Source organism: Gorilla gorilla, chromosome 15, assembly GCF_029281585.2.
Source record: "Gorilla gorilla gorilla isolate KB3781 chromosome 15, NHGRI_mGorGor1-v2.1_pri, whole genome shotgun sequence".
Taxonomy (NCBI): domain Eukaryota; kingdom Metazoa; phylum Chordata; class Mammalia; order Primates; family Hominidae; genus Gorilla; species Gorilla gorilla.
This window is the reverse complement of record NC_073239.2, coordinates 72,332,085-72,357,512: the sequence shown is the minus strand read 5'-3', so window position 1 is coordinate 72,357,512 and position 25,428 is coordinate 72,332,085. Positions and strand designations below refer to the sequence as shown.

General features: G+C 40.9%; 1 protein-coding gene across 1 annotated transcript in view; it reads left to right on the top strand.

Moving 5' to 3' along the window:
• Nucleotides 1–25,428, top strand: part of ATG14 (autophagy related 14) — a 42,466-nt gene that overhangs the window by 1,343 nt on the left and 15,695 nt on the right. The window contains exons 2-5 of the mRNA XM_019010010.4: nt 13,232–13,294; nt 14,685–14,727; nt 19,635–19,716; nt 24,535–24,772. Of these exons, the coding sequence (XP_018865555.1) occupies nt 13,232–13,294; nt 14,685–14,727; nt 19,635–19,716; nt 24,535–24,772 (426 nt within the window). The remainder of the gene's footprint in view (nt 1–13,231; nt 13,295–14,684; nt 14,728–19,634; nt 19,717–24,534; nt 24,773–25,428) is intronic.

The following is a 25,428-nucleotide window of genomic DNA, read 5'->3' as shown; positions in this document are numbered from 1 at the left end:
GTTGCTGTGTCTTATTGGTGCTCTTGATGACTTTAGAAATTGCTTATGTAGTAAGTGATAGCTTTAAAAATTAAACCAGTTATAAGAATACGGGGTATGAGATGGAAATGTCTAACTGATGGAGTGAATCGAGGATTTGGTTCTGGACCTTCTTGTCTATCTACACGTTTTACTATGTCTATTCACATAATTTAAATACCATCTATATGCTTAAGACTGCCAGACTTGTATCTCCAACCTAGACTTCTCTAAAGTCCAGAAAACAGCTGCTTATTCAACATCAGTATTTTTAGATTTGTAATAGATATCTTCATTTTAATATGGCAAACTGAACTCCTTGTTTTCCATCATAAATCTGTTTTCCCATGCTCATCCCAACCCAGTAAATGTCAATCTCATTGTTCCTTTGGTTCAGGCTAAAAAACCTTTCAGTTCTCCTTGACTCCTCTCTTAACCCAACTCTGTTTAGTCCCATCAACAAATCCCATCTACTGTTCAAAACTTATCTTACAACAAATCCCATCTACTCTTCAAAACTTACCTTAAATCTGACCCTTTCACCATCACCTGGTCCAATCTACCAGAGACATAAACTTATTTCCTCTTATGTCTCTGCTTCCGTCCTTGCTCCCCTTTTATACAATTTCCATATTGCAGCCAGAGTTACGCTACTCCTCCATTTCTGTTCAAATCTTCCAGTGGTTTTTCGCTTTACCCAAAGTAAAAGCTGGAGTCCTTAACCAAAGTTCTATATTATCTGTTCCTCTGATGTAATCTCCTATTATTTTCTCCCTTAGCTAATCTGCTGTGCCACTGTGGCCTCCTTGTCTGTCCTCAAACATACCAAGAACACTCCTTCCTCAGGACCTTCGCAGTGGTATTTAGACAGCCAGGAACTCTTTTTCTCTCAGAAATCTTCAGGGCTGCCTCCTTTGTTTTTTTTTTAGGTGCCTGCTCATACGTTAAACTCTTTCTGATCCTTCTATTAAAATGCGAACCTCATGCGTATTTAACCAGCTTTATTATCTTTTCTTTTCCGTAACACTTATCACAATGTGATGGTTGTACATATTAATTTGTCTAACTGCCCCCCACACCAGTGATATAAACTCTATGAGGGCAAGAGTTTTTCTCTTTTATACACTGTTGTATTCTCACATAGTAGAAACTGAGTAAAGATTTATGGAATGATTGAACTGACTCTGTCCCTCTTTCCCAAACTCAGTTTCTAGACCATTTCAGTATTATTCATCATGATCCATTTGTTACTAAAGCCAGAAAACTGGGAGTTATCCTAGACTTTTCTTTTTCTCTTCCTCTCTGCATCCAAAAATCAGCAAGTCTAATTCACTTTGATGTGAAAATATATCTTGAATCTATCCGAGTTTTAGTTCAGACCACCATCATTTCTCTCCTGACTACGTAGTGATCTCCCTTCTTTTACTCAGACAACTCTTCCTTACCTTGCCTCTGGTCTCCAAACAGCAGCCACAATAGAAATGTAAATAAGATAATGTCACTGTTTTTCTTAAACCTTTCATTGGCTCCCATTGCATTTAAAATAAAATCCAAGCTCCTTACTATGGCATACGAAGCCTCATGTGATTTGGCTACTGTTTGCCTCTCTAATTTAGACTCTAAGGTTGAGTTTAAAATGTGGGCTTTTGACTCATGCTCCCTTGAATTGAGTCCAAGCTCTACCACTTGGTACGTGATTTATTTTATTTTTTTTGAGACAGGATCTTGCTCTGTCACCGAGGCTGGAGTGCACTGGCACAATCATGGCATGCTGCATCCTCAGACTCCTGGGCTCAAGCAATCCTCCCATCTTAACCTTTTGAGTAGGTGGGACTACAGGCATGCACCACCACACCTGGCTAATTTTTAAATTTTTTGTAGAGACAGGGTCTCCCTATCTTGTCCAGGCTGATCTCGAAACTGTGGGCTGAGCAATCCTCCTGCCTCAGCCTCTCAAACTGTTAGGATTACAGATGTGAGCCACCACGCCTGGCTGCTGTGTGAGTTTGAGGAAGTTTTTTTGAGGGGGAGGGGACAGGGTCTCACCCTGTAACCCAGGCAGTGCAGTGGCAAGATCACAGCTCACTGCAGCTTTGACCTCCCTGTTCTCAAGCGATTCTCCTGTCTCAGCCTCCCTGGTATCTGGGACTACAGGCGCACATCAACACGCCTAACTAGTTTTTTTGTATTTTTTGTAGAGACAGGGTTTTGCCATGTTGCCCAGGCCGGTCTTGGACTCTGGAGCTCAAGCCATCCGCCAGCCTCAGCCTCCCCGAGTGTGGGGATTACAGGTGTGAGCCACCATGCCTGGCCCTGAGCAAGTTTCTTAACTTCATGTTTATTTCATTTTGTAAATGGCAGGGTATCTAACTTCATAGATTTCTAGTAGTGATTACATAAAGCATGCATTTAAAGTGGTTAGCATGATGCCTAGAATGTATTACGCGCTCAAATAAGTTCATCCTTGTGCTCCCTCTTTTTCACTGCTCCACAGTTATAGGCCTTCTCTCAAATCCTCAGTCACATGAAACTTCCACCAATGGGGCTTTTTCCTTGCCGTTTCTTCTGCCTGGAACACTTTTGCTCCTGATTGATACCTTGTCTTTCACCATTCAACTTAAAGGCCACTTCTTCGGTGAGGCCTTTCCTGACCTCCCTCACTAAGATAGGTTCCCACCTCCATCTTTTCCCCTATTCATTATTTGCTATCACAGTACCCTATTTCTTTCATGGTACCACACACAATATGTAATATTATTTATTTGAGGAAGATAGCCACATCCAGAATGTAGTTTCATGAAGGCATGAATTCTGGTCTTGTTCTTTCAGATCACCAGCCCAGCAGCAGCAGGTAGCAGAACTTAGGCATGTTGTTGAAGGAATGTCAAAAGCAATACAACTTTTAAAACTCAACATAGGGGTTGGGCGCAGTGGCTCATGCCTGTAATCCCAGCACTTTGGGAGGCTGAGGCAGGCGGATCACTTGAGGCCAGGAGAGCGAGATTAGCCTGTCCAACATGATGAAACCGTATCTCTACTAAAAATGCAAAAATGAGGCCAGGGGCAGTGGCTCACGCCTGTAATCCCAGCACTTTGGGAGGCCGAGGCGGGCAGATTACGAGGTCGATAGACCGAGACCATCCTGGCCAACGTGGTGAAACCTCGTCTCTAGTCAAAATACAAAAATTAGCTGGGCGTGGTGGCACGCATGCCTGTGGTCTCAGCTACTCAGGAGGCTGAGGCAGGAGACTCGCCTGAACCCGGGAGGCGGAGGTTGCAGTGAGCCAAGATCACACCACTGCACTCCAGCCTGGCGAGAGAGCGAGACTCTGTCTCAAAAAAACAAAAACAAAAATTAGCTGGGTGTTGTGTTTCAGGCCTGTAATCCCAGCTACTCGGGAAGCTGAGGCACGAGAATTGCTTGAACCTGGGAGGCAGAGGCTGCCATGAGCTGAGATCACGCCACTGTACTTCAGCCTGGGCGACAGAGCTAGACTCCATCTCAAAAAAAAAAAAAAAAAAAGACAATCTCAGAAATTCTTGGCTAAATGTGAGCATTAGATTTTCAGAAGAGAGATATGTTGTAGTAGATTTCCTGACCAAGCAGAAAAATATAAAGCAAATAACCATTCAAAATTTAGAATAAAAAAAATTTTAGGGTTCAGGGATAACAGGACTGTCACAGTGGTCTGCTTAGGTCACCTTCACCTAACTCTCCATCTTTCTCTTTTCCAGACTATGTGCTTTAAGAAGAATGGTTTGTTAGTTTTTCTTTGTTTCCAGAATAGTGCCCAGTATCTAATAAGGTGAAAGAATCTCGAGACCCAGGACCATTGTTCTAATAGCCAAATATTTTTTAATGAGCTCTCATTGGGCACTGTTATGTGCACAAAATTTTCTGGCAATACAGAGGAGAAAGACAGGTCTCTGCTCTCAAGGATTTTTACCGACTGTCAATAGGCCTTGAACTCTGTGGGCCACAGGTTGATTGTGAGATATTCTATCTTCATAATTTTTGAAAATTTTGATTCTGTGATTGCCTTTAGACTCTTTTTCCCCTTAACTTCATGAAAAGCCCCTCACTAACTGTAGAAAACCACTTGTTAATAAAATCTGGAACCTTACAGCACAGTTTTAAAACCCTTGTTTAACCTCTGATTTTCAGTATATTAGCCAAACCGTCTGTGCCTGCATGGATCTTGAATGTGATAATGCATATCAAAGTTCTTGTAAAGGTAAATGTATTTTTTTCAGGTTTCATCAACAGACTCGCTGAATATCTAGGTTTTAGTGGTTTAGCAGCTCAAGGAAAATTAAGTATTAAAGAAATAAATTGATCTCACATTAATTAGTTCGTTTGACTCTTAAGAAGGGAACCATGTGTCTTTAAATACTTTTGGGGACAATATGAGTTTGGCAGATTAGTTGAGAAATACCTAAACTCATTATTTTTTTGTTGTTGTTCGATGGGAAGACTTCCCTACAACTTTGGTATCCTCACCCACATCATCCTTTCCTCATCTCCCACCTTGCCCCCAGTCCTGAACAATACCTCCTCTGCTTTCACATCTGCCTTTTCTTCCCCCGCCCCCCCCCCCCCCCCCGCCACCTCACCCCCAGGAGAGACCCAGCCTTCAGTGTAAACTGAAGGCGTGTTCCCTGTCATCTGCCTTTTAAACTGTATGCTTCCTTAAGGGATGAAGAAGAAGAATGATATTAGGCAGTACCTCCAACACAGTCTTTGGATCTGTACTGCTGGACATACTAAAATTACAGGAACAGAACTGTATGGATTATGTATTTGTCTGACACCAGAAATAGCACTGCTACCCAGTAGATACCTGATAGGTTGAAGTAATCTTTCCACTCACAACAGGAAAGAAATTGGTTACCAGTTCGTGTTAGGTGGGGGAATGGGACTGAGAATTAATCTAAGGATACCTGGGGAAATGTGTCTGCTGGTTTAGGAGCCATTGATTTTCACATGTGGATTAAAAAGAGAGACAAATTGTATGAACATATAGATACTACTTTATAATTATGTTTTCAGGAATGATGCCACATTACCTTCACTGACAAGTTTTAGAATATATGATTATACTTTTGCCAGGAAACAGAAATGCATGCCCTAAACAAATTGAGAAATGGGATAAAGGATGAGGAAGAAATTTAAATATTACTGCAGATTTCAAGGGGAAGGCACAACCAACATCCAAAAAATATCCTTTAGATACATCTGTTCTCCCTTCAGTATATTTTTGGTTGTCAGCCACTGTGGCCCATAAAAATCTATTGTCTTGAGAATTCAATTCCGTATACTGAACTCAGCAGAACAAAAGCTCTACAGGTAGACAAGAGTTCATCAGCCTTAACGACTGTTTCACTGTGTCCTTCAGAGGGTCTCAGTTCCTGTCTCATGGAGTTTGTTTATGGTATTTCCACCAGAAAATGTGGATCTGCTAAGAAAATATAACTTGTTTTCAGCTAGTATCACTGGCTACTCTTATGATTATACCTTTTAGAACTTATAAAAGGTTTTTGCATTTACTATCTCATTTCTTCCCTACCCTCACCCCATGAGTTATTAATGTATTTAAAGCAGAGGAAACTGAGTCTCAGGGGTGTTGTGGCTGACTTACTCCTGGGTTATACTAATCTTAAGTTCACATTTAGATCTGAACTATATTTTTATACTCTGCATGTGTGTGTATAACAGTGTCGGAAAAGAAAAACATTCCATTTTGTTATACAGATTGCGCTATATCTTTGGAAGGTCATATGTGCTCTAGTGAACCAAGGGCTGGGATTAACCCTGGAGAGGCAGCACCCCCCACCTGTACACCCTGCCACTGTGTGAAGATTCCTGGAATGCCCAATTTCTCTCCCTCTAGATATTTTCAAGGCCTGTCATAATGCAAAAGAGTTTTCATAATCTCAAGTCTCTTTTGAACACCAAAAGACATACTTCATGGAAAATAAAATGTGATTATATAAAAGTAATCCTGAGATTTGCCACTTCCTGTTGCTAGGGAAGGTACTGAATTGACGTGATGATGGACATTGAGTGCTTACTTGCGCATGGCAGAGCAGTGATGGCACATCCCAGAGGGCAGTGTAAGGATTCAGAGAGAGCATGTGTTTTCTTTTAGAAAGGAGCAGGGTGCTTTAGGGATCAGGGTTGTGGTTAAGGTGTCATTGTGAGATTTCAGTGAGTGTCTTTTTAGTAAAATTGAACTACTTTCAGCCAGAGCCAAGTGAAAGTCTCCAGCCCTAGTTTAATCCTTTAAAATATTTTTCAGATGAATTTGTAGTCATGTCTTAAAATGGAAAACTTAGTACACTTAATAATCAGAGCCTGTTTGGGATAGATATTTGTGAACTCCTCTTGAGCTGACCTACCTCAAGTAAATGATATAATCCAGGCTCCCAGAAGGTCAGTTCCATGGGTCTCCTCCTTGGTAAAGAATAACTCTCGGCGGATCACGAGGTCAGGAGATTGAGACCATCCTGGCTAACACAGTGAAACCCCGTCTCTACTAAAAAATACAAAAAATTAGCCGGGCGTGGTGGCGGGCGCCTGTAGTCCCAGCTACTCGGGAGGCTGAGGCAGGAGAATGGCGTGAACCCAGGAGGTGGAGCTTGCAGTGAGCCGAGATCGCGCCACTGCACTCCAGCCTGGGCAACAGAGCGAGACTCCATCTCAAAAAAAAAAAAAAAAAAAAGAATAACTCTCAGTGACCATTTCCATCCCATCAAATTTTAAAAACATTTTTATTTTGGATATTTTCTTCAAACAAGATGTAGTTGAATTTGAGTATTTTGAATTTCAGATTTACATTTTAAATCTAAAATGCATGTTTTTAAAGAGAGCTAAATGTTGTAAATATGACATTTGAAATTTTGAAATGTTTAGCTCAAACATTGTAGAAATAGGAAAATTCTCTCACAATCCCACCACATAAAGGTGCCTCTATTATAGATGAGGCACAGTCCTCAATATCCTATGCATATTCTCTGCCAAAGTGGGATCGCACAATACATACCATTTTGCTGGTTCATTGTTGTTGTTGTTGTTGTTTTGTCATTTAACATACCTAAACGTCTTTTCATGCCAGTACACAATATTATTCCTTTTACAGCTGTAAACTTTTATCTTTTTAAAACCCAAAGTTAGAATCATTCAGTCACTTCATGAAAAAAAAAAGATTATATATGACTATCCCTTTTATTTTTCTGCTTATTTACTGTTTTACAAACAAAAATGAATTTTTCTATTTTTGTTTCTAAAGGCTGTCCCAGTTTAGAGTAAGCTGAATGAAGGAACTGTAGTATACATTTTCTCTGTGTGCAGAAGAAGCGAGTGTAGTTAGGACTGCCTTATCCTGGTTTCATAATCCCGCAGTCTCTTTTTGTGGTCTGATTCTATAGTTGAGTTTAATGCATGGTAAGATTAAGTGCAGAATCATTCGTTGCAGTGAAGAAATGGAAAGCTGGCATATGTGTGTGCTAAGCATCTGTACCCACTGCTTTCACATTTATTTAATCCCTTTACCAAGGAGTATGTAAGCATTATTCCCATTTTACAAATGAGGAAACTAAACAACACTTTGTTTCTATTTTATGTTTTGAGAGACAGGTTCTCACTCTGCCATCCAGGCCAAAGTATAGTGTAGGATCATAGCTCACTGCAGCCTCTAATTCATGGGCTCAAATGATCCTCCTACCTGAGCCTCCAGAGAAGTTAGGACTGTAGCCATGCACCACTATGCCCAGCTATTTTTTAATATATATATATATTTTTTTTTGTAGAGATGGAGTCTTACTGTGTTGCCAGGCTGGCCTTGAACTCCTTGACTCAAATAGTCTTCCTGCCTCAGACTCCCTAAAGTGTTGAGATTACAGGTGTGAGCCACCACACCTGGCCTGTTTCCAATTTCTGTAAATGATTTTTAACCTTTATTCCTGACAGTGGGATATATTTATACTATGCTTTCTCATATCCTAAATATTCTAACATGAAGTTAAAAAAATCCTGATAAGGACCAGGTTTTTAAATCTTATTTGCCTATGAAAATCATACTCTTGTATGATTAAAGAATACAAGCATACTCATATCTTTGCCGATAAAAATAATGTCTTTTGTGGCAATATACTAGCATTTAGTCTTTCTGCCATTGAACACTAGTTTCCAGTTTCTTGCTATTAGGACTGATTTTGTGATTGGTGCCTTCAAACATGAATCTTTCCTCATCTCTGTTATTTTCTTAGGATAGATTCTTTGAAATGCAATAACCGAATCAAAGGGTCGAATTTTTTTTTTTAGGCCCTCAATTGCTTATTTGAAATCTATTTTTTGCCTTTCTTAAAATACATTAGTAGTGTTTCTGAGACTTTTCATTGCCATAACCTTAGGCACAAAGTAAATGTGTAGCCCTAGGATGAGGGAAAGCACTAGACAGGCAGGTGGAGGGGTGAGAGTTATGTTATGAAAGGTGCTGTGCTTGGGACATAGTAAGTGCTCAGTAAATTGTGGGTGTTATGGTGAGGCTAGTTATTCCTAGCACAGAATTAATAGTCTGCATCCCTAATAGAGTGCATGCCCTGGTGTTGTTTTTCTGGTAATATAAGGCAGATTTATGTGAATGGTCTGACCTGTGGTTAGGTCCACTCAGTTGCCCATGATTGTAGTCGGGGAACAGAGTGGAAGTGAGACTCGCATTCATAACCACTACCTCATTAGTAGCATACTCCCGTCATTGTTTTCCCACTTGGCGTGTTGAAATGCTTTGGTGCAGTTACATAGAATTTCCTCTGCCTCCATGCCCTTCCTTCCCTTAACAGGATCAACTCTGGCTCACCCTCAGATCTCAGCTTGGACAGGCAGCTCTCCTGGGTGGCTGCCTCTGAAGCCCGAGCTGGGTTGTGTGCTTTCTCTGGTGCCACTGGGGCTGTGTGTGAGCACCCCTCTCCTTGTTCCCATCAATCTGTATCACAGAGGGACTGCTGGAAAGTCAGTTTAAGGGAGTACCTTTTTTTAACAGAAAAAAAAAATCGTAAATCATAAAAGTATGGAAGAATTTATGAAACGACAAAGTTCATTTGAGAGAATACTTTTTAGGGGGGAACAACCCAAATCATGTAAGTATGGAATAATTTAGTAAATAATATAGAAGACTTTTTTAATTGGGAGAGAAAATATGGGAAATAGTGTTGTAAGAGCCAGGCATGGAACAGGTTCACTGGCAGATTTCTTTCAGAAATCAGCACAAAAACTAGTGTCATTAAACAACAACAACAAAAAGATGTATGCCTACATAAAAGTTCAGAAAATTCTGTAGAGCAGAAACATAAGTAACATGAAAATAGAAAAAATAATTTGTGTGAAAGAAAAATGGCCAATTTCCCTGCTAAATAATCCTCAAAGGAAAAAAAAACTATAAAAAATTGGATGAAGGACATAGGGAAATAACAAGAAAAATCAGTAGCCAGTAAAATATGAAAAGTTGTTCAAACTTTCTAATAATGAAATAAATGCAAATAAATGAATTACAAACCATCTCTCAGAGGGAGGGATGGGAGGCCAATCAGATTAGCAAAGAATAAAAAGAAATGTCCAGTGTTTGGGGAGAGTGTGAGAAAACAAGTTCTGTTGGTGGGGTTGTCAACTGTATAAAGTGTTTTAGAGGAAATTTGAGGATTGCCCACAATTTTGCATGTAAATATTCTTTGACTAAGCAGTTTATTTCATTTTATTTTATTTATTTATTTGAGACAGTCTCACTCTGTCACCCAGGCTGGAGTGCAGTGATGTAATCTCAGCTCACTGCAACCTCCGCTTCCCGGGTTCAAGCAATTCTCCTGCCTCAGCCTCCCAAGTAGCTGGGATTACAGGCGCCCGCCACCACACCCAGCTAATTTTTTGTATTTTTAGTAGAGATGGAGTTTCGCCATGTTGGCCTGGCTGGTCTCGAACTCCTGACCTCAGGTGATCCACCCGCCTTGGCCTCCCAAAGTGCTGGGATTACAGGCGTGAGCCACCGCACCGGCCCAGTTTATTTTATTTGTAGGAATTTCTCATAGAGAAACTTAAAAGCCTATAAAGGTGCACTAGGCTATTCACTTGTATCGTTACTGATCATAGTGAAAATTTGGAAGGAAGAATGGTGTTCATCTGTAGAGGTTTATATAAATAAATTATATGGTGTCCATCCAGTGAAATGCCGTGTACCTATTAGTGAATTAGATCAATATGTTCTGGCATGGAAAAAGAGACCAAGATACTTTATGTGACAGCTGCAATTTGGAAAACAATATGTGAAATATGGATCCCCCTACACACACTTTTAAAAACTATATATATAATATGTATCATTAAATTTGGTTTGAATATAGTGATACTCTATTTTTCACCTCTTGGAAGCTGTATTGAGAAAGCACAGACTTGTGGAATGAATTTTTTATCTCCTTCTGTGAGTGGTGGGATGGAGACTGCAGAGCCTGGATGAGTGACTGAGTGAGCAGTTGCAGCCCTGACCCACCCATGTGGTTTGGTATCATTTGCTCTTTAGCTTTACTGACACCACCTATTTTTGATTTCTTTCATGAAGGAGGACGTGACTCATGAAGTATTAGGTTGGTGCAAAAGTAATTGCTGTTTTTGCCATTCCTTTCAATATTTGATACACTAGGACTTACCTTTTGTTTGTTATTCCTGCTGCCATCTGTATATTTGTAAGAGTTTGTTTCTTTTGTGTTTTTAACAAAGTCCGAGAAAATCAACCAGCTCACTGTTAAGCTAGACACAGTTGTCTATCTTCCCAATTTGTTTTAGAGCAAAGTGGCATTTTTACAACAGACCTCAAAGGAGAACTTTTATGGCCTCTGAAGTCAAGATTTGATTTTCCCTGTCAGTCCTTTGCATGGTTTGAGATTGCTAACTTGTGAGTTTATTATTTTCTAATTATCAGAACATAAATCACCATGTTGTCTCACTGATATAAAAGTAAATACTATGTTAGTCTCTCATTTTTGATACAAGGAAACAGAAGCATATAACAAGTGATAGGTCCAAGAATTCACAGTCAACTGCAGGAGAATTTATAATTAGATTTCTTAGTATTCTGGAGGATGCCTTGTTTTGTGTTGCAGGTACATAGTAAATGCCTGATAGACTGACTGATGAATCTATGGGTTCATCCACATTCCACATTGGTTTCTGAGTTTTCTAATACTGTTTCATGTTGTTGCCACCTTACTGGACATTACAGTGCTATTCAGTAGAACTTTCCACAATGATGGGAATGTTCTGTATGCACACCATCTGGTAAGTCATATGTGGCTGTTGGAATGTGGATGGCAGTACAACTGAGGAACTGAACTTTTAATATAATTTTAATTAATTTAAATTTAAATAGTCACATTATAAGTATATAATTCTGCACATATAATATTGCCTATTTGCTTTTTCTGTTTAATGTATATTGTGCATTTTCAGTGACTATTAAATTTGTTAGGGTCATGATTAGACCATTTTATTTATTCCTCTTAGAAGTAGATATCTTGGGGTATGTTTCAAACATGGGATTACAGAAATAGTATTTTAGAAAGACTTCTTTGTCCAGAATATTTTTAGGTCTGTTATGGCCTGTTGAATTGTTTTCCTTTTTGCTGGGAAATAGCCAAAAGCCTATTCTTGAACACCACATCATGTTACTGCAGCATGAGTCATTATCCCTGTTCCCTTGAAAATGGTCAGTGGGTCACGTTCACTCCACAGTCAGTTGTATGATGTTAGTCATACAATTTTTTTTTTTTGTCCATGCCCTTGTCAAGCAGCAAGCCACATCTTAGGCACTCAGTAGCCATATGTGGCTGGTGGCTACCACATTGAACAGCACAGATCTAGAAGACATTTATAGAACACTGCCCAACAGCTGTAGAATACACGTTATTTCAAGTACACGTGGAACTTTCTCCACAGCATACCATATGCAAAGCCATAAGACAGTCTCAGGTTACAAGATCGAAATCACACAATATATTTTGTAACTACATCAGAATGAATTAAATTAGAAACAATAACAGTAAGATACCTAGAAAAGCCTGTATATCTGAAAATTAAACAATATGCTTCTAAATAATGGATGGGTAAAAGAAGGATTCTTATGGAAGATTAAAAGTTTCAAACTAAATGATAATGAAAATACACCATATCAAATCTTAGGATATAGCTATAACAGCGCATAGAAGGAGATTTTAAACTTCATGTGATTATATTTAAAAGGAATAGAAGTTTAAAATTGACCTGAGTTATCACCTTAAACTGCAAAAACAAAAACAAAAAACCCAAGTAAGTTAGCAAGAAGAAAATAAAGATAGAAAACTGGCAAATAGAAAATAATAACTATGCTGGGCGCAGTGGCTCACACCTGTAAGCCCAGCACTTTGGGAGGCAGAGGTGGGCAGATCACCAGGTCAGGAGATCGAGACCATCCTTGCTAACACAGTGAAACCCCGTCTCTACTAAAAATACAAAAACAAAATTAGCTGGGCGTGGTGGCAGGCGCCTGTAGTCCCAGCTGCTTGGGAGGCTGAGGCGGGAGAATGGCGTGAGCCCAGGAGGCGGAGCTTGCAGTGAGCCAAGATCGCACCACTGCACCCCAGCCTGGGTGACAGAATGAGACTCCGTCTCAAAAAAAAAAAGAAAATAATAACTGCAATGTGATACCTCTTCTTTTTGATAACTTTTACAAGTAATTTTTTAGCCTATGATAACTAGCAATAAAATTAATGAAAAAAGTCTACAATTTTTAAAAATTTATTATAAGGAATCAGTTTATAGGAGAGAGCAGGATTGAATCCAGATTAGTAATTAAAATTTGTTTTCTAGTGAAAGCATCAATTTCCTTGAATTCAAATTCACTTTAGTGTTCTGATGTGCCTGTTTTGACAAATAATTTAACCTGGGGGGAAGATATCTATAGACATGTTTTATAAACACAGGAAATAATTTTAAAGTTGAGGACTTGAGCTTAGTTTTAAAAGAACCAAATGGTTAGCAGTTGTGTACACCCCGTTGAGAAGACGTGAATTTACTATCAGGACAATGACATTTTCACATGACTGCAGAATGATTGGTTCTTGGGAATTTGCATAGTCTCATTGAACTGAAAAAATGAACATTTAAATAAGACATTGAATTTTTTTGTTACAGGTTTATTGACAAGAAGGAAAGGTTAAGCCGACTTAAGAGCAAGCAAGAAGAATTTCAGAAAGAGTGAGTGTTTTGTTTTGCCTTTTAATTTGTGGAGGTGATCTAGTCACCATTTGGTTGAATTCATTGCTGTGGTATGCAGATATACAGATTGCTAACGTACTGAATTTAGGATACAACCTCTTAAAGTGTAGGAAAGGAGTGCATGTGGGAGAGATAAAGCAGGAGAAGTTACCAAGTTTCTAGAAAATACTGGCCTCAGATCCGGTGTGTGGTATACAGTAGATACTCAGTGAATCAAATCCCTGGCACTGATAATTGATGTGTGGGTCCAGGACAGTCAGCATGATTAGTAGACTTAAATTAGTGCTGGTGGCTCCCATAGGACATTACTGCTTCCATTTACCATTCTTCTTTTGTCCATATCAGTATTTTACAACATATGGTCTGCACATTACCTGTATCAGAATTCATTAGCTGAGATAATGGTTAAAAATTCAGATTCTTGGAATCCTACCCTCAGAGATTCTGATTCAGTAGATCTGGGGAGAGGCCTAGGAATCTGAGGTTTGTTTTTTTGAGGGGGGAGTGGTGGGAATCTGAGTTATTAACAGGCACCCCTGATGAATCTCTGACCCCCTAGGATTGAGAATTGTCCTATAGAACCTTCTGGTATAAAACCTGCTCCCTAGATGCACCCTAGAGGTTTGCATCTCTTGTGCCTTCATTCAGTTTCTCTTTACCTCAGTGCTTTTCCTCTTCTCTGAGCACGCCCTGCCCAACTCTCAAGGTTCTAAAAGGGTTGTCTCTTTTGTGGCACCTCCCCAAACCATGCCAAAGTGGATGTCTCACACCCCCGATGAAAACAGTTAATGCTCAGGCCACTGATTCCCAAAGTGTAACCCAAGCTTCTCTAGAGTCTGCAGTGGTCTGATAAACACATTCATGAGCAGTTTAAATCTACCAGGATATTCTGTATTAGAGAAACTTGCTTGAATTTATTTAACTCTGCAATTTCCCTAACTTACTCAAACACAAAAACTTTATTTTTCCCATAGAACATTTTATTCCATAGAACCAATATTGGGAGATACTGGCATGTATCATTTCTTTGGGAACTATTAGATCATTAATTCTCTTGTAACTATTGCTATGAATTATGACAGATGGCAGTTACTGATGATGACTGAGGACAAAGGCTAAGACTGTTAGGCAGATTTATTGTGGACATTTGTAGAAAGGCTCTTAGCAATATTCAGAACTACAAAAGGAAGGAGATGAAAAAAATTGCAGAAAACAGGGAATTTGGAAAACACTTTAAATGCTAAGTCCCGTTTTGATATTTCTAGCCATTTCTAAGAACTTAATTTTAAAAGTGTTTGATTTTACATTTTTGAACTTCACAGAATTTTATTATTTTTAAGAGCTTATTTTCTGTCTCTTTTCCTTACAGAGTGTTAAAAGCTATGGAAGGAAAATGGATAACAGATCAGTTGGTAAGTTGTAATACATGTTCTTTTTACTTGAGGCTACATGTTTTTAAGTTGGTAGAGCTTATAAAATTATTTTTAATTAAAATTTTTAAAAATCGTATTTAGCAGTCCTCTACTTAATCCACTTGTAGCGTGGCCTTCTCAAATATTTCATCTAGTTACCAAAAATGGGGTATCGGCAATTAATTATGGAGCCATTGTAAAGGATAATTATGAAACCTGACGTGTTGACATAGAAAAACAAAAACAATGGGCTATTATTCTTTTTTGCAAAAATTATTTATCATACACACTCCAAATGGATTAGTGATTAAATGTGTCAAAGAAAATATGGGTGGCTATTTACATAATCTTGGAGTGGGGAGAACCTTTATAAACCGTAGAGGAAAGCATTTTGACAGATTATATAACAGTTTAAAACTTCTGGCCAGGTGCAAGGGTTCATGCCTGTAATCCCAGCTACTTGGGAGGCTGAGGCAGGAGAATCACTTGAACCCAGGAGGCAGAGGCTATAGTGAGCCAAGATCGTGCCACAGCACTCCAGCCTGGGCAATAAAGTGAGACTCCCTCAAACAACAACAAAAAAAATTTAACAAAGAGTTTGGGAGACGCGTGGCAGCAGCCAGGCAGCCCGGCTTTGCTGAGGCTCTAGATGCACTATGCCTCGCAGGCGCTTGGCACACGCCTTCCTTGCAGCCAGGATGCCCAAGAGGAAGGTCAGCTCCACTGAACGGGCCACAAAGGAAGAGCCCAAGAGGAGATCGGCACGCTTATCAGCTGAACCTGCTCCTGCAAAAGTGGAAACGAAGCTGAGAAAGCAGCAGGAAAGGATAAATCTTCAGACAAAAAAGTGCAAACAAAAGGGAAAAGGGGAGCAAAGGGGGAAAAGTCAGAAGTGGCTAACCAAGAAACTGAAGATTTTCCTGCAGAAAACAAGAAACTAAAACTGATGAGAGCCCCTTTGAAGTGTCAGTGCTTTTTTTTAGGAGGTGAAATCATTCTCTGGTTGTTTACTTTTTGGTACAACCAGAAGACAGTGTGGGATATTGAGTAATGGGAGGCTTTTACTGTCTTGGGTGTCAGCTTAGCATTCCGTAGTTGGGGGGTTAGTTTTTATATCCTATAATACCAGGCATACTAAATGGCACTATGGAGTCACAGTCCTGCATTTAATGTATTGAACATTTTTAATTACTTCTGTTCCCGTGTTGTTTTTTAGTAGAACTGTTTCCTAAAGAAAACCGCTCCTTGATGATGGCTCTCCCTGTCAGAATTTCGTGCACTCTGTGAGCTCTTTGGTCGTGGTAGTCCTGTTTTGCTAATAACTTTGATACTGTGCTGTGAAAGATTGAAAATTTGAATATGTAGTGTACATGCTATTCAGTTGTGAATTGGTGGGACATACGTAACAGCTTATCAATGTGTGAAGATAGTGGTACTTGATGACTTCATAAGGAAAGTTTGCTTCCAGATTTTAAGCTGGAAAGTCACTGGAATAACTTTAAAAAAGAATTAAAATACATGGCTTTTAGATTTTGGGTATGTATATTAAGAATTGGGTACAAATTGAAATGTCTGTATACTGATCTTCAATACAACCAATGAAATCTCAATTATGAAGGAAAAAAAGGGCCAGGCACGGTGGCTCACGCCTATAATCCCAGCACTTTGGGAGGCTGAGGCAGGTGGATCACAAGGTCAGGAGTTCGAGACCAGCCTGACCAACATGGTGAAACCCCATCTCTACTAAAAATAGAAAAATTAGCCGGGCGTGGTGGCACACGCCTGTAATCCCAGCTACTCAGGAGGCTGTGGCAGGAGAATCACTTGAACCCGGGAGACAGGTCACAGTGAGCCGAGATCGCGCCACTGTACTCCAGCCTGGGCAACAGAGCGACACTCCATCTCAAAAAAAAAAAAAAAAAAATTATGATACTGTGTAGTTGTTAAAAAGAATGTGGTCAGTCTACGTGCTGTGGAATGATGTCCAAGTTGTATTTATTAATGGAAAAAAAAGTAAACTAGGATAAAGTATGATTTCATTTATGTATTTTAAATATAAATATACTCTTATAAAATCTGCGCTGGGTGTGGTGGTGGATGCCTGTAATCCCAGCACTTTGGGAGTCCGAGGTGGATTGCTCAAGCCCAGGAATTGAAAACCAGCCTGGGAAACATGGCAAAACCCCATATCTACAAAAACGAACAAAAACCAAAATTTAGCCAGGCATGGTAGTATATACCTGTAGTCCCAGCTACTTGGGAGGTTGAGGTGGGAGGATCACTTGAGCCAGGGAGGTCAAGCTGAAGTGAGCTGTAATCACGCCACCATACTCTAACCTGGGCAACAGAGTGAGACCCTGACTCAAAAAAAAAAAAAATCTGAAAAGATACACATTAAACTTTAATTTTAAAGGATTACCCCTGAGAAATGGGAAGGAGTCAGGCTAACAGTCACATTTTCTGTTTTTCTTCTGTAATGTGTAATTTTTTTTCACAACAGTAAACATTATTCATATATTTCTTTTTTTTTCTTTTTCTTTTGAGACAGAGTCTCGCTCTGTCACCCAGGCTGGAGTGCAGTGGCGCGATCTCGGCTCACTGCAACCTCTGCCTCCCGGGTTCACGCCATTCTCCTGCCTCAGCCTCCCGAGTAGCTGGGACTACAGGGGCCCACCACCACGCCCGGCTAAGTTTTTTTGTGTTTTTTTAGTAGAGATGGGGTTTCACCGTGTTAGCCAGGATGGTCTCAATCTCCTGACCTTGTGATCCGCCCACCTTGGCCTCCCAAAGTGCTGGGATTACAGGCGTGAGCCACCGCGCCCAGTCATATATTTCATTATACTTAAAATTTGTGATAGAAGTGAATTTTGCTTATTCTCTGAATGTTTTAGTAAACAAAACATGTTCTGTGGAAGATTTTCCTGAGTTTTCTGTAATGTTTCTAGTTTTTCTATCTAAGACTTCAATATTCATTTCTAAAGACTCTGTTACCTTTTAAAATTGAGGACAGGTCATATCTGATATATTTCTGAACCCCTCAGTCCCTGTGGATCTGTTTTTGAATGTCTGACTCTATTCGAGATGTTAGAGTTTCGCTCGCCATAACATCCCTGTAATCTGTTCTGTGTCTCTTACCATCAGACTACTTAGATAAGTGTAACACCATGAACATTTGAGCATTGTTTTAAGCTTTTAATTATTCACTTTTACAGAGGCATTAGAGAATAATCATTCTTTTTAACTAACTAGTAGATCCTTTTTTTTTTTTTTTTTGAGGTAGAGTCTTGCTCTATCACCCAGGCTGGAGTGCCATGGCACAATCTTGGCTCACTGCAACCTCTGCCTCCTGGGCTCAAGCGATTCTCCCACCTCAGCCTCCCTGGTAGCTGGGACTATAGGTGCATGTCACCACACCTGGCTAATTTTTTGTATTTTTGGTAGAGATGGGGTTTTGCCATGTTGCCCAGGCTGGCATCGAACTCCTGAGCTCAAATGATGTGCCTGCCTCAGCTTCCCAAAGTCTAGGATTACAGGTGTGAGTCACTGCACCCGGCCATAGATCCTATTTTTATTGATCCTTTGTTCACTTTAAGGCAGGGGTCCCCAACCCCCAGGCCACATATACCTACTGGGCTGTGGCCTGTTAGGAAACAGGCCATACAGCAGGAGGTGAGTAGGGCAAGTGAGCATTACCACCTGAGCTCCACCTCCTGTCAGATCAGTGGTGGCATTAGTTTCCATAGGAGTGCACATGCGAGGGATCTAGGTTGTGCACTCCTTATGAGAATCTAAAGCCTGATGATCTGAGGTGGGACAGATTCAGTCCTGTAAACCATCTGTCACCCTGTCCGTGGAAACATTGTCTTCCACAAAACTGGTCCCTAGTGCCAAAAAAGTTGGGGACCGCTGCTTTAGGGGGTGCTGAACCTAACTCCTAGTAATATAAAGAGTCAATTTCAGGTTTCATATAATTTTCTGAGGCTTTTCAGGAAATCTTACTTGAGTTATGCACTGAAAAAATAATGTTTTTTGCCATTTTTATTAACTTGCAAGTACTATTTGCTTATTGGGTGAGATGACTTGGTTATGTTAACCGTCTCCTCAGTAACCAGAACTAGAGGTTTGGAGCCGCAAGTCAGTAGGACTCTGTGTGATGATGCTTGAGTTCTGTATCTGCACTGTCCAGTCCATTAGCCACTAGCCATATGTGATGTCAAACATTTGACATGAGGGTGGTGTGAGTAAGGAACTGAATTTTTGATTTTGTATGATTTAAATTGAGTTTTAAGTAACCACATGTGGCTGGTAGCTATATAGATAGAGCGGGTTTAGAGAATGTCCTTCAACTTTTTTCTCTTTGCTTACTGATACATACAAAACTATGTGAATTTCTTTCTCGTAATTTCCCTTTCCTTTTTTTTTTTTTTTATGGAGTCTCACTCAGTTGCCAGGCTGGACTGCAGTGGCGTGATCTCGGCTCACTGCAAACTCCGCCTCCCTGGTTCAAGTGATTGTCCTGCCGCAGCCTCCCGAGTAGCTGGGATTACAGGCATGCGCCACCACGCCCAGCTAATTTTTGTATTTTTTTAGTAGAGATGGGGTTTCACCATGTTGGCCAGGATGGTCTTGATCTCCTAACCTCTTGATCTGCCCTCCTTGGCCTCCCAAAGTGCTGCGATTACAGGCGTGAGCCACCGCACTGGCCTAATTTCTCTTTTCTCTGCATTGAACTAGAAAAACATCGTTCTCTTTTTCATAATGTTCCATAGTTACAAAAGCTATAACATGAGGTCTTTTTCTTCATTATGTTTTCTGACATATCTGAAAATAAGCAGTGATCCCAGGTAGATAATCATATTAACCATAAGAGACCAACATTTGTGATATTTATTACATGCTTTTTTCAGAGATGGAAAATAATGTCCTGCAAGATGAGGATTGAACAGTTAAAACAAACAATATGTAAAGGAAATGAAGAAATGGAGAAAAGTAAGTAATTCATGTCCTTCCTTCCAGCCCTAGAAAGCGCCTATGTGGAATTTCATGGGATTAATAAACTAGAGGGACACAGAAAGGAAGGGGGGTGTGGGGCAGTGGCAACTTGGAGAATTTTACTACTCGCCCTCATCTTTCCTTGTAAAACATTTGTATAAGGAATTTTTAAAAGTTAAATACACAATTTCAGAGGCCTTAAATAACCAGATTCTTTTCTCAATTAAAAAAGTTGGTCAGGCGCCAGGCGTGGTAGCTCATGCCTGTAATCCCAGCACTTTGGGAGGCCAAGGCAGGCGGATCACAAGGTCAGGAGATCGAGACCATCATGGCTAACACGGTGAAACTCCATCTCTACTAAATACAAAAACTTAGCTGGGTGTGGTGGCAGGTGCCTGTAGTACCAGCTACTCGGGAGGCTGAGGCAGGAGAATGGTGTGAACCCAGGAGGCAGAGCTTGCAGTGAGCTGAGATTGTGCCACTGCACTCCAGCCTGGGCGACAGAGCCAGACTCTGTCTCAAAAGAAAAAAATTAAAAAGTTGGCCAGGCACGGTGGCTTATGCCTGTAATCCCAGCACTTTGGGAGGCCGAGGGGTTGGATCACCTGAGGTCAGGAGTTTGAGACCAGCCTGGCCAACATGGTGAAACCCCGTCTCTACTAAAAATATAAAAATTAGCCGGGCGTGGTGGCAGGCGCCTGTAATCCCAGCTACTCAGGAGGCTGAGGCAGGAGACTTGCTTGAACCTGGGAGGCGGAGGTTGCGGTGAGCTGAGATCATGCCATTGCACTCCAGCCTAGGCAACAAGAGCAAAACTCTGTCTCAAAAAAAAAAGTTAAGGAATGTATGTTCCCATTTGCCTTGGCTAGCAGGAAGCTGAGAGTCTTAACTTGGTACTCACTTGTAATAATTATTGGCTCATGCCAGAAGCACAGAATATTGTTTTTTTTTTTCCCCTTAGTGAGTCTCCACATTGTAATCTGTATTAATTTTACATCATATTTGTACACTTTATACTTTATCATAGATCGTTGTCAAAATGAATTCTCTTAGAAGTCCTACATCCTTAAGCCATTTCCCATTTGCCCCAAGAATACTCGTTTCTAATCCTAATGTAACATCATATACATTTCTGTTACATTAGGATTAGAGACAAGTTCTGTTTAGAAATAACTCCAAGAGCAGTTTTTATATTTTATTTTCACATGAAAATCAGATTTACTTCAGACTCAAAGAGCGTGTTTATGTAACATTAAATGAGTGCCGGCAGCAAGCTGCAGTCCATGGATTTCTGAAGATCACTGTTTAAAGTTTAGAATGAGTCACCAGCAGACCTCGTGAATCCCTTTTCTTGTCTACTCATTGCTTCCAGAAGCAAGTCTTTTATAGTGGCATGTAATGGTGTAAAGCTTCCATTGAAAACATTTGTCCTAATAAAGTGCTCACGTGGAGTTTCACGGGATTACTAAACTAGGGAATTAGGGCAGCACAGTGAACAGTGCCCAGAACTATATAGAACCTACTTTCCACCCAGTCTTGCATGCATTCTCCAAAGGCTCTTGTTAGTAGCAATATCAAAACCCATTCCTTAACATTAGTTCATGCTCTCCCCATCCTACCATGATATTCAGGGCTTTGCCACCAGGCATCTGTGAACCTCCTGAAAATTGCTGAATTTACTGATCATGCGTGTTTCTCTGATGAGCATGTTAAAAGGTCTGATCAGCTCTTTTTAACACATTCCTAACTCCCAAAAACAAAAACAACCACCACAAAGAATTAGACGTAGATCTAAAGGAGTGGACCCTATAACAGTGGTTTCCATCCCTAGCAAATCGTCAGTCACCTGGTGACCCTTTTAAAATCTAGAGAGAGAACCCTAGGATCTATCCTGGACTTAGGAAAATGATCACATGCTTGAACGTGATGGCAATGTCAAATCGCCATGTTGAAGAAAAAAGCTTCAACGTGCTTACTCTGTATTTCTGTCCTCCTCTCGTCATGACTGGTTAACAGTTTATACAGATGGGCCCAGATCTAGACGCCACACTTTGAATAGCACTACTCCAGGTGGTTCTGATGACTTGCCAGGGTTGGGAACTGCTGCTCTTTTAGAATGTACATGTCTCCTTCCCACCCTCTAGACCAGACTTAGAAAATTTGCAAACAATTTTAAAGGCCAGAAACTATGCTCGGACTCATGCTTAAGAGCTTCTTGTTGTTGAATTACGACATGTAGTCACGAAAGTGCACAAATTACAAATTGTAGAGACTGATGAATTATTTCTCTAGAATCTTTTGACTTAAGGTTTCATGATATACATTATATAGTATAATACAGATATAGGGCATAGATAGGGAAGTTAGGTTATATGCAATTGCAGTGTTGAGTTGATCTGTGCTATAGTCAGAGTTACTTATCTAAAGAAGCAAGAGTAGATTACAGATACAGCACCAAACATTTTGATGTTTATGGGGAGATGGTAGGGAGAGAGGATGACTGCCTGCTGAGTCTGCACTGGGTGCAGATGAGGTGACTGATGATTTCCTGCCACCTGCAAGTGGTCATGATAATAAATTTGAAATGGATCCTCCTCCAGAAATCTGACCACTGTATGACTCAGGATCATGGCTGGATAGATTCATTTCCGCACTTGTAAAGAGCTTGATAAAGATAATGAAAATAAGTTAGCATGTGATGGAACCAAGAGACTGAACCTTTAGGACATTCACATTAAGCAGGATGGCAAAGAGATGTTGTTGTTGTTGGTTTTGAGATGGAGTCTCGCTCTGTCGCCCAGGCTGGAGTGCAGTGGCACGATCTCGGCTCACTGCAACCTTCACCTCCCGGGTTCAAGCAATTCTCCTGCCTCAGCCTCCCAAGTAGCTGGGATTACAAGCACCCATCACCACACCTGGCTGATTGTTGTTTCAAAACTGTAAGAAATTGGCCAGGTGCAGTGGCTCACGCCTATAATCCCAGCACTTTGGGAGGTCAAGGCGGGCGGATCACATTGAGGTCAGGAGTTCGAGATCAGCCATGGTCAAACTCCATCTCTACTAAAAATACAGAAATTAGCTGGGTGTGGTGGTGTGTGCCTGTAATCCTAGCTACTCGGGATGCTGGGTCAGGAGAATCAATTGAACCCGGGAGGCGGAGGTTGCAGTGAGCCGAGATGGCGCCACTGCATTCCAGCCTGGGCAACAAGAGCGAAACTCCATCTCAAAACAAAAAAACTGTCAGAAATCTAATGCGTACAACCAAATACCTAAGTTCAGTGGTGCTCAGTGAAAGAGGGTGGGAGGGTGGTTTGGACCCACAGACATTTATCAGGTACGTTTTATACCCTAGTTAGGAGACAGCAAGGCTTCGGTGGGACCTCATCTGAGGAACCAAGAGCTATGCGCCATCAGAAGAGTCCGAACACATTACCATAGGGTTCCGAAGAGCAAAAGGTCTGGGGAGTGTTTATGGAGGGGGCCTTCCTGAATGAGTAAAATTCAAACATTTAGAAAACAGGAGCAAATAGATAGCCTGAGTGTTAGGGAGTGATAACTGATTCAGCATTCATCCATCCATACGTTCAAGTGGTTCCATCTTGCAGAAAGGATTTGAAATATTTTGCAATTGAGTACAGCTAGAGCGAAGGGTGTGCAGAGGGGAACTGTGGGGATATGTACCAATTTGGAGGAGGCCTTGAGGCTGAGGGGTTTGCTCTGTATTTGATGGGCAGTGGAGAACCACTGAGCATTGACTATAATTTGTAAAGATTGAGCAAGTGAAAGAGGGCATGAAGGCGTGGAGTCGAGCCGTGTTGGAGATAGGCAGAGTGTTGGTGAGCGTTAACTAGGATTGTGATAGTAGGAATGAAAAGAAAGGCCTAGATAGACAGGCTTGGACTGGGAATGGAATTGACCATCAAGGGGTTGATTAGGCAGTGGACACGTCAAAAATAATCTTGAAGTAGGGAAACTGGAGAAGATTTTCCTGGAAAAATAATGAACTTGATTTTGAACTTGGGTTTAAGTTGCCTAAGCAACTCCTAGATATCTGTCTGAGAGTTTACAGCTTGTTTTTGTCATTCAAGTGAAGTTTAGCTACAGCCCAATAGCCCTAGCAGGTTTAGGATCCAGAACTCAAAGGGACTCCACAAAAAGGACCTAAATCTGACAGGACGAGTGTATGTCTCCTCGTGGTTGTGTGGCCAGGCTTTTGTTTCCCTTGCAGCACTTAAAATGCTGGGCATGTGTGTCTAGATACCTCACCAGATGTGTTCCCACCCACCCTGCTGGTTGCTGCCACACTCCGCTGTGACTTTTCAGAGCTCTTGGGCTGTTTCTGTTGCCCTTCTCCTCTACTGGATGACCACCTGCTGTGAGATTATCCCTGGGTTCTCTGATTATAGCCCAAGGCACACCTAAGAAGTTTCTAGGGAAATCAGATAGCCAGTAAGTTTTTCAAACTTGAATTAGATCTCTTTTCTGCCCAATGTGACTATTCTTTGGTGCACACTGTAGGAAAATCAGGTCCTTCCTGTGCTAAACTTAAACTCGATAGTTGTTGAGTGACTCCTTTTACTAGTGATGATTACAAATAGAGATCCAGAGTCATTTTAATCATGGTTCTCTTTGCTTTATGTGTAATATCTACTTGAACTAAACTCTCAAATTTTCCACTTAGTGAACATTATATTATTCAGGTTTTGCTTTCAGTTTAGATTGCAAGGGAAAACACGTATGTTTGTGGGGTGGAGCTCTGCAGTACACAGGAACTGTTTGCAGAGATAATTGTTGGGTGTGATTTATTTATTTTAGATTCTGAAGGCCTTCTCAAAACCAAGGAAAAGAATCAGAAGCTTTACAGTCGAGCCCAACGGCACCAAGAGAAAAAGGAGAAGATTCAGAGGCATAATCGCAAACTTGGTGACCTGGTAGAAAAAAAGACCATTGACTTAAGAAGTCATTATGAGCGTCTGGCAAATCTTCGACGATCCCATATATTAGAGCTCACCTCTGTCATTTTTCCAATCGAGGAAGTAAAGACGGGTGTGAGGTACATTAAGCAAGTCTTTTGACTCCAGGAATAGATCAAGTTCCAAATACTTTTTAAAGTATGTCATTACCTTATTTATTGGGTCTTATTCTAGGGTCATTGGTTTTCCTGGTGATGGAACATAAGTCTTATCTGTTTCAACAAACAGTACGCACCGCAGAAAGCTGGGGAGGCAGCGAGGTGAGGGGTGGGGCCCAGGCTTGTGTACTGTCCTAGAGCTTCTAGATGAGGTGCTGACTCACACTCCTGATTAAGAACCATCTGATGGCTGGGAGTGGTGGCTCATGCCTGTAATCCCAGCACTTTGGGAGGCCGAGGCAGGCGAATCACCTGAGGTCAGGAGTTTGAGACCAACCTGGCCAACATGGCAAAACCCTGTCTCTACTAAAAATACAAAAATTAGCCAGGCGTGGTGGCGCGTGCCTGTAGTCCCAGCTACTCAGGTGGCTGAGGCAGGAGAATTGCTTGAACCCAGGAGGCCGAGGTCGCAGTGAGCCAAGATTGTGTCACTGCACTCCAGCCTGGGTGACAGAGCGAGACTCTGTCTCAAAGAAACAAACAAAAAAAAACCAGAGAACCATCTGATGGGCGGTATTGGGCCATTTATTAGTTGTGTGTTGTGAGGCATGTTCTTGGACCTCAAAATCTTGATTTCC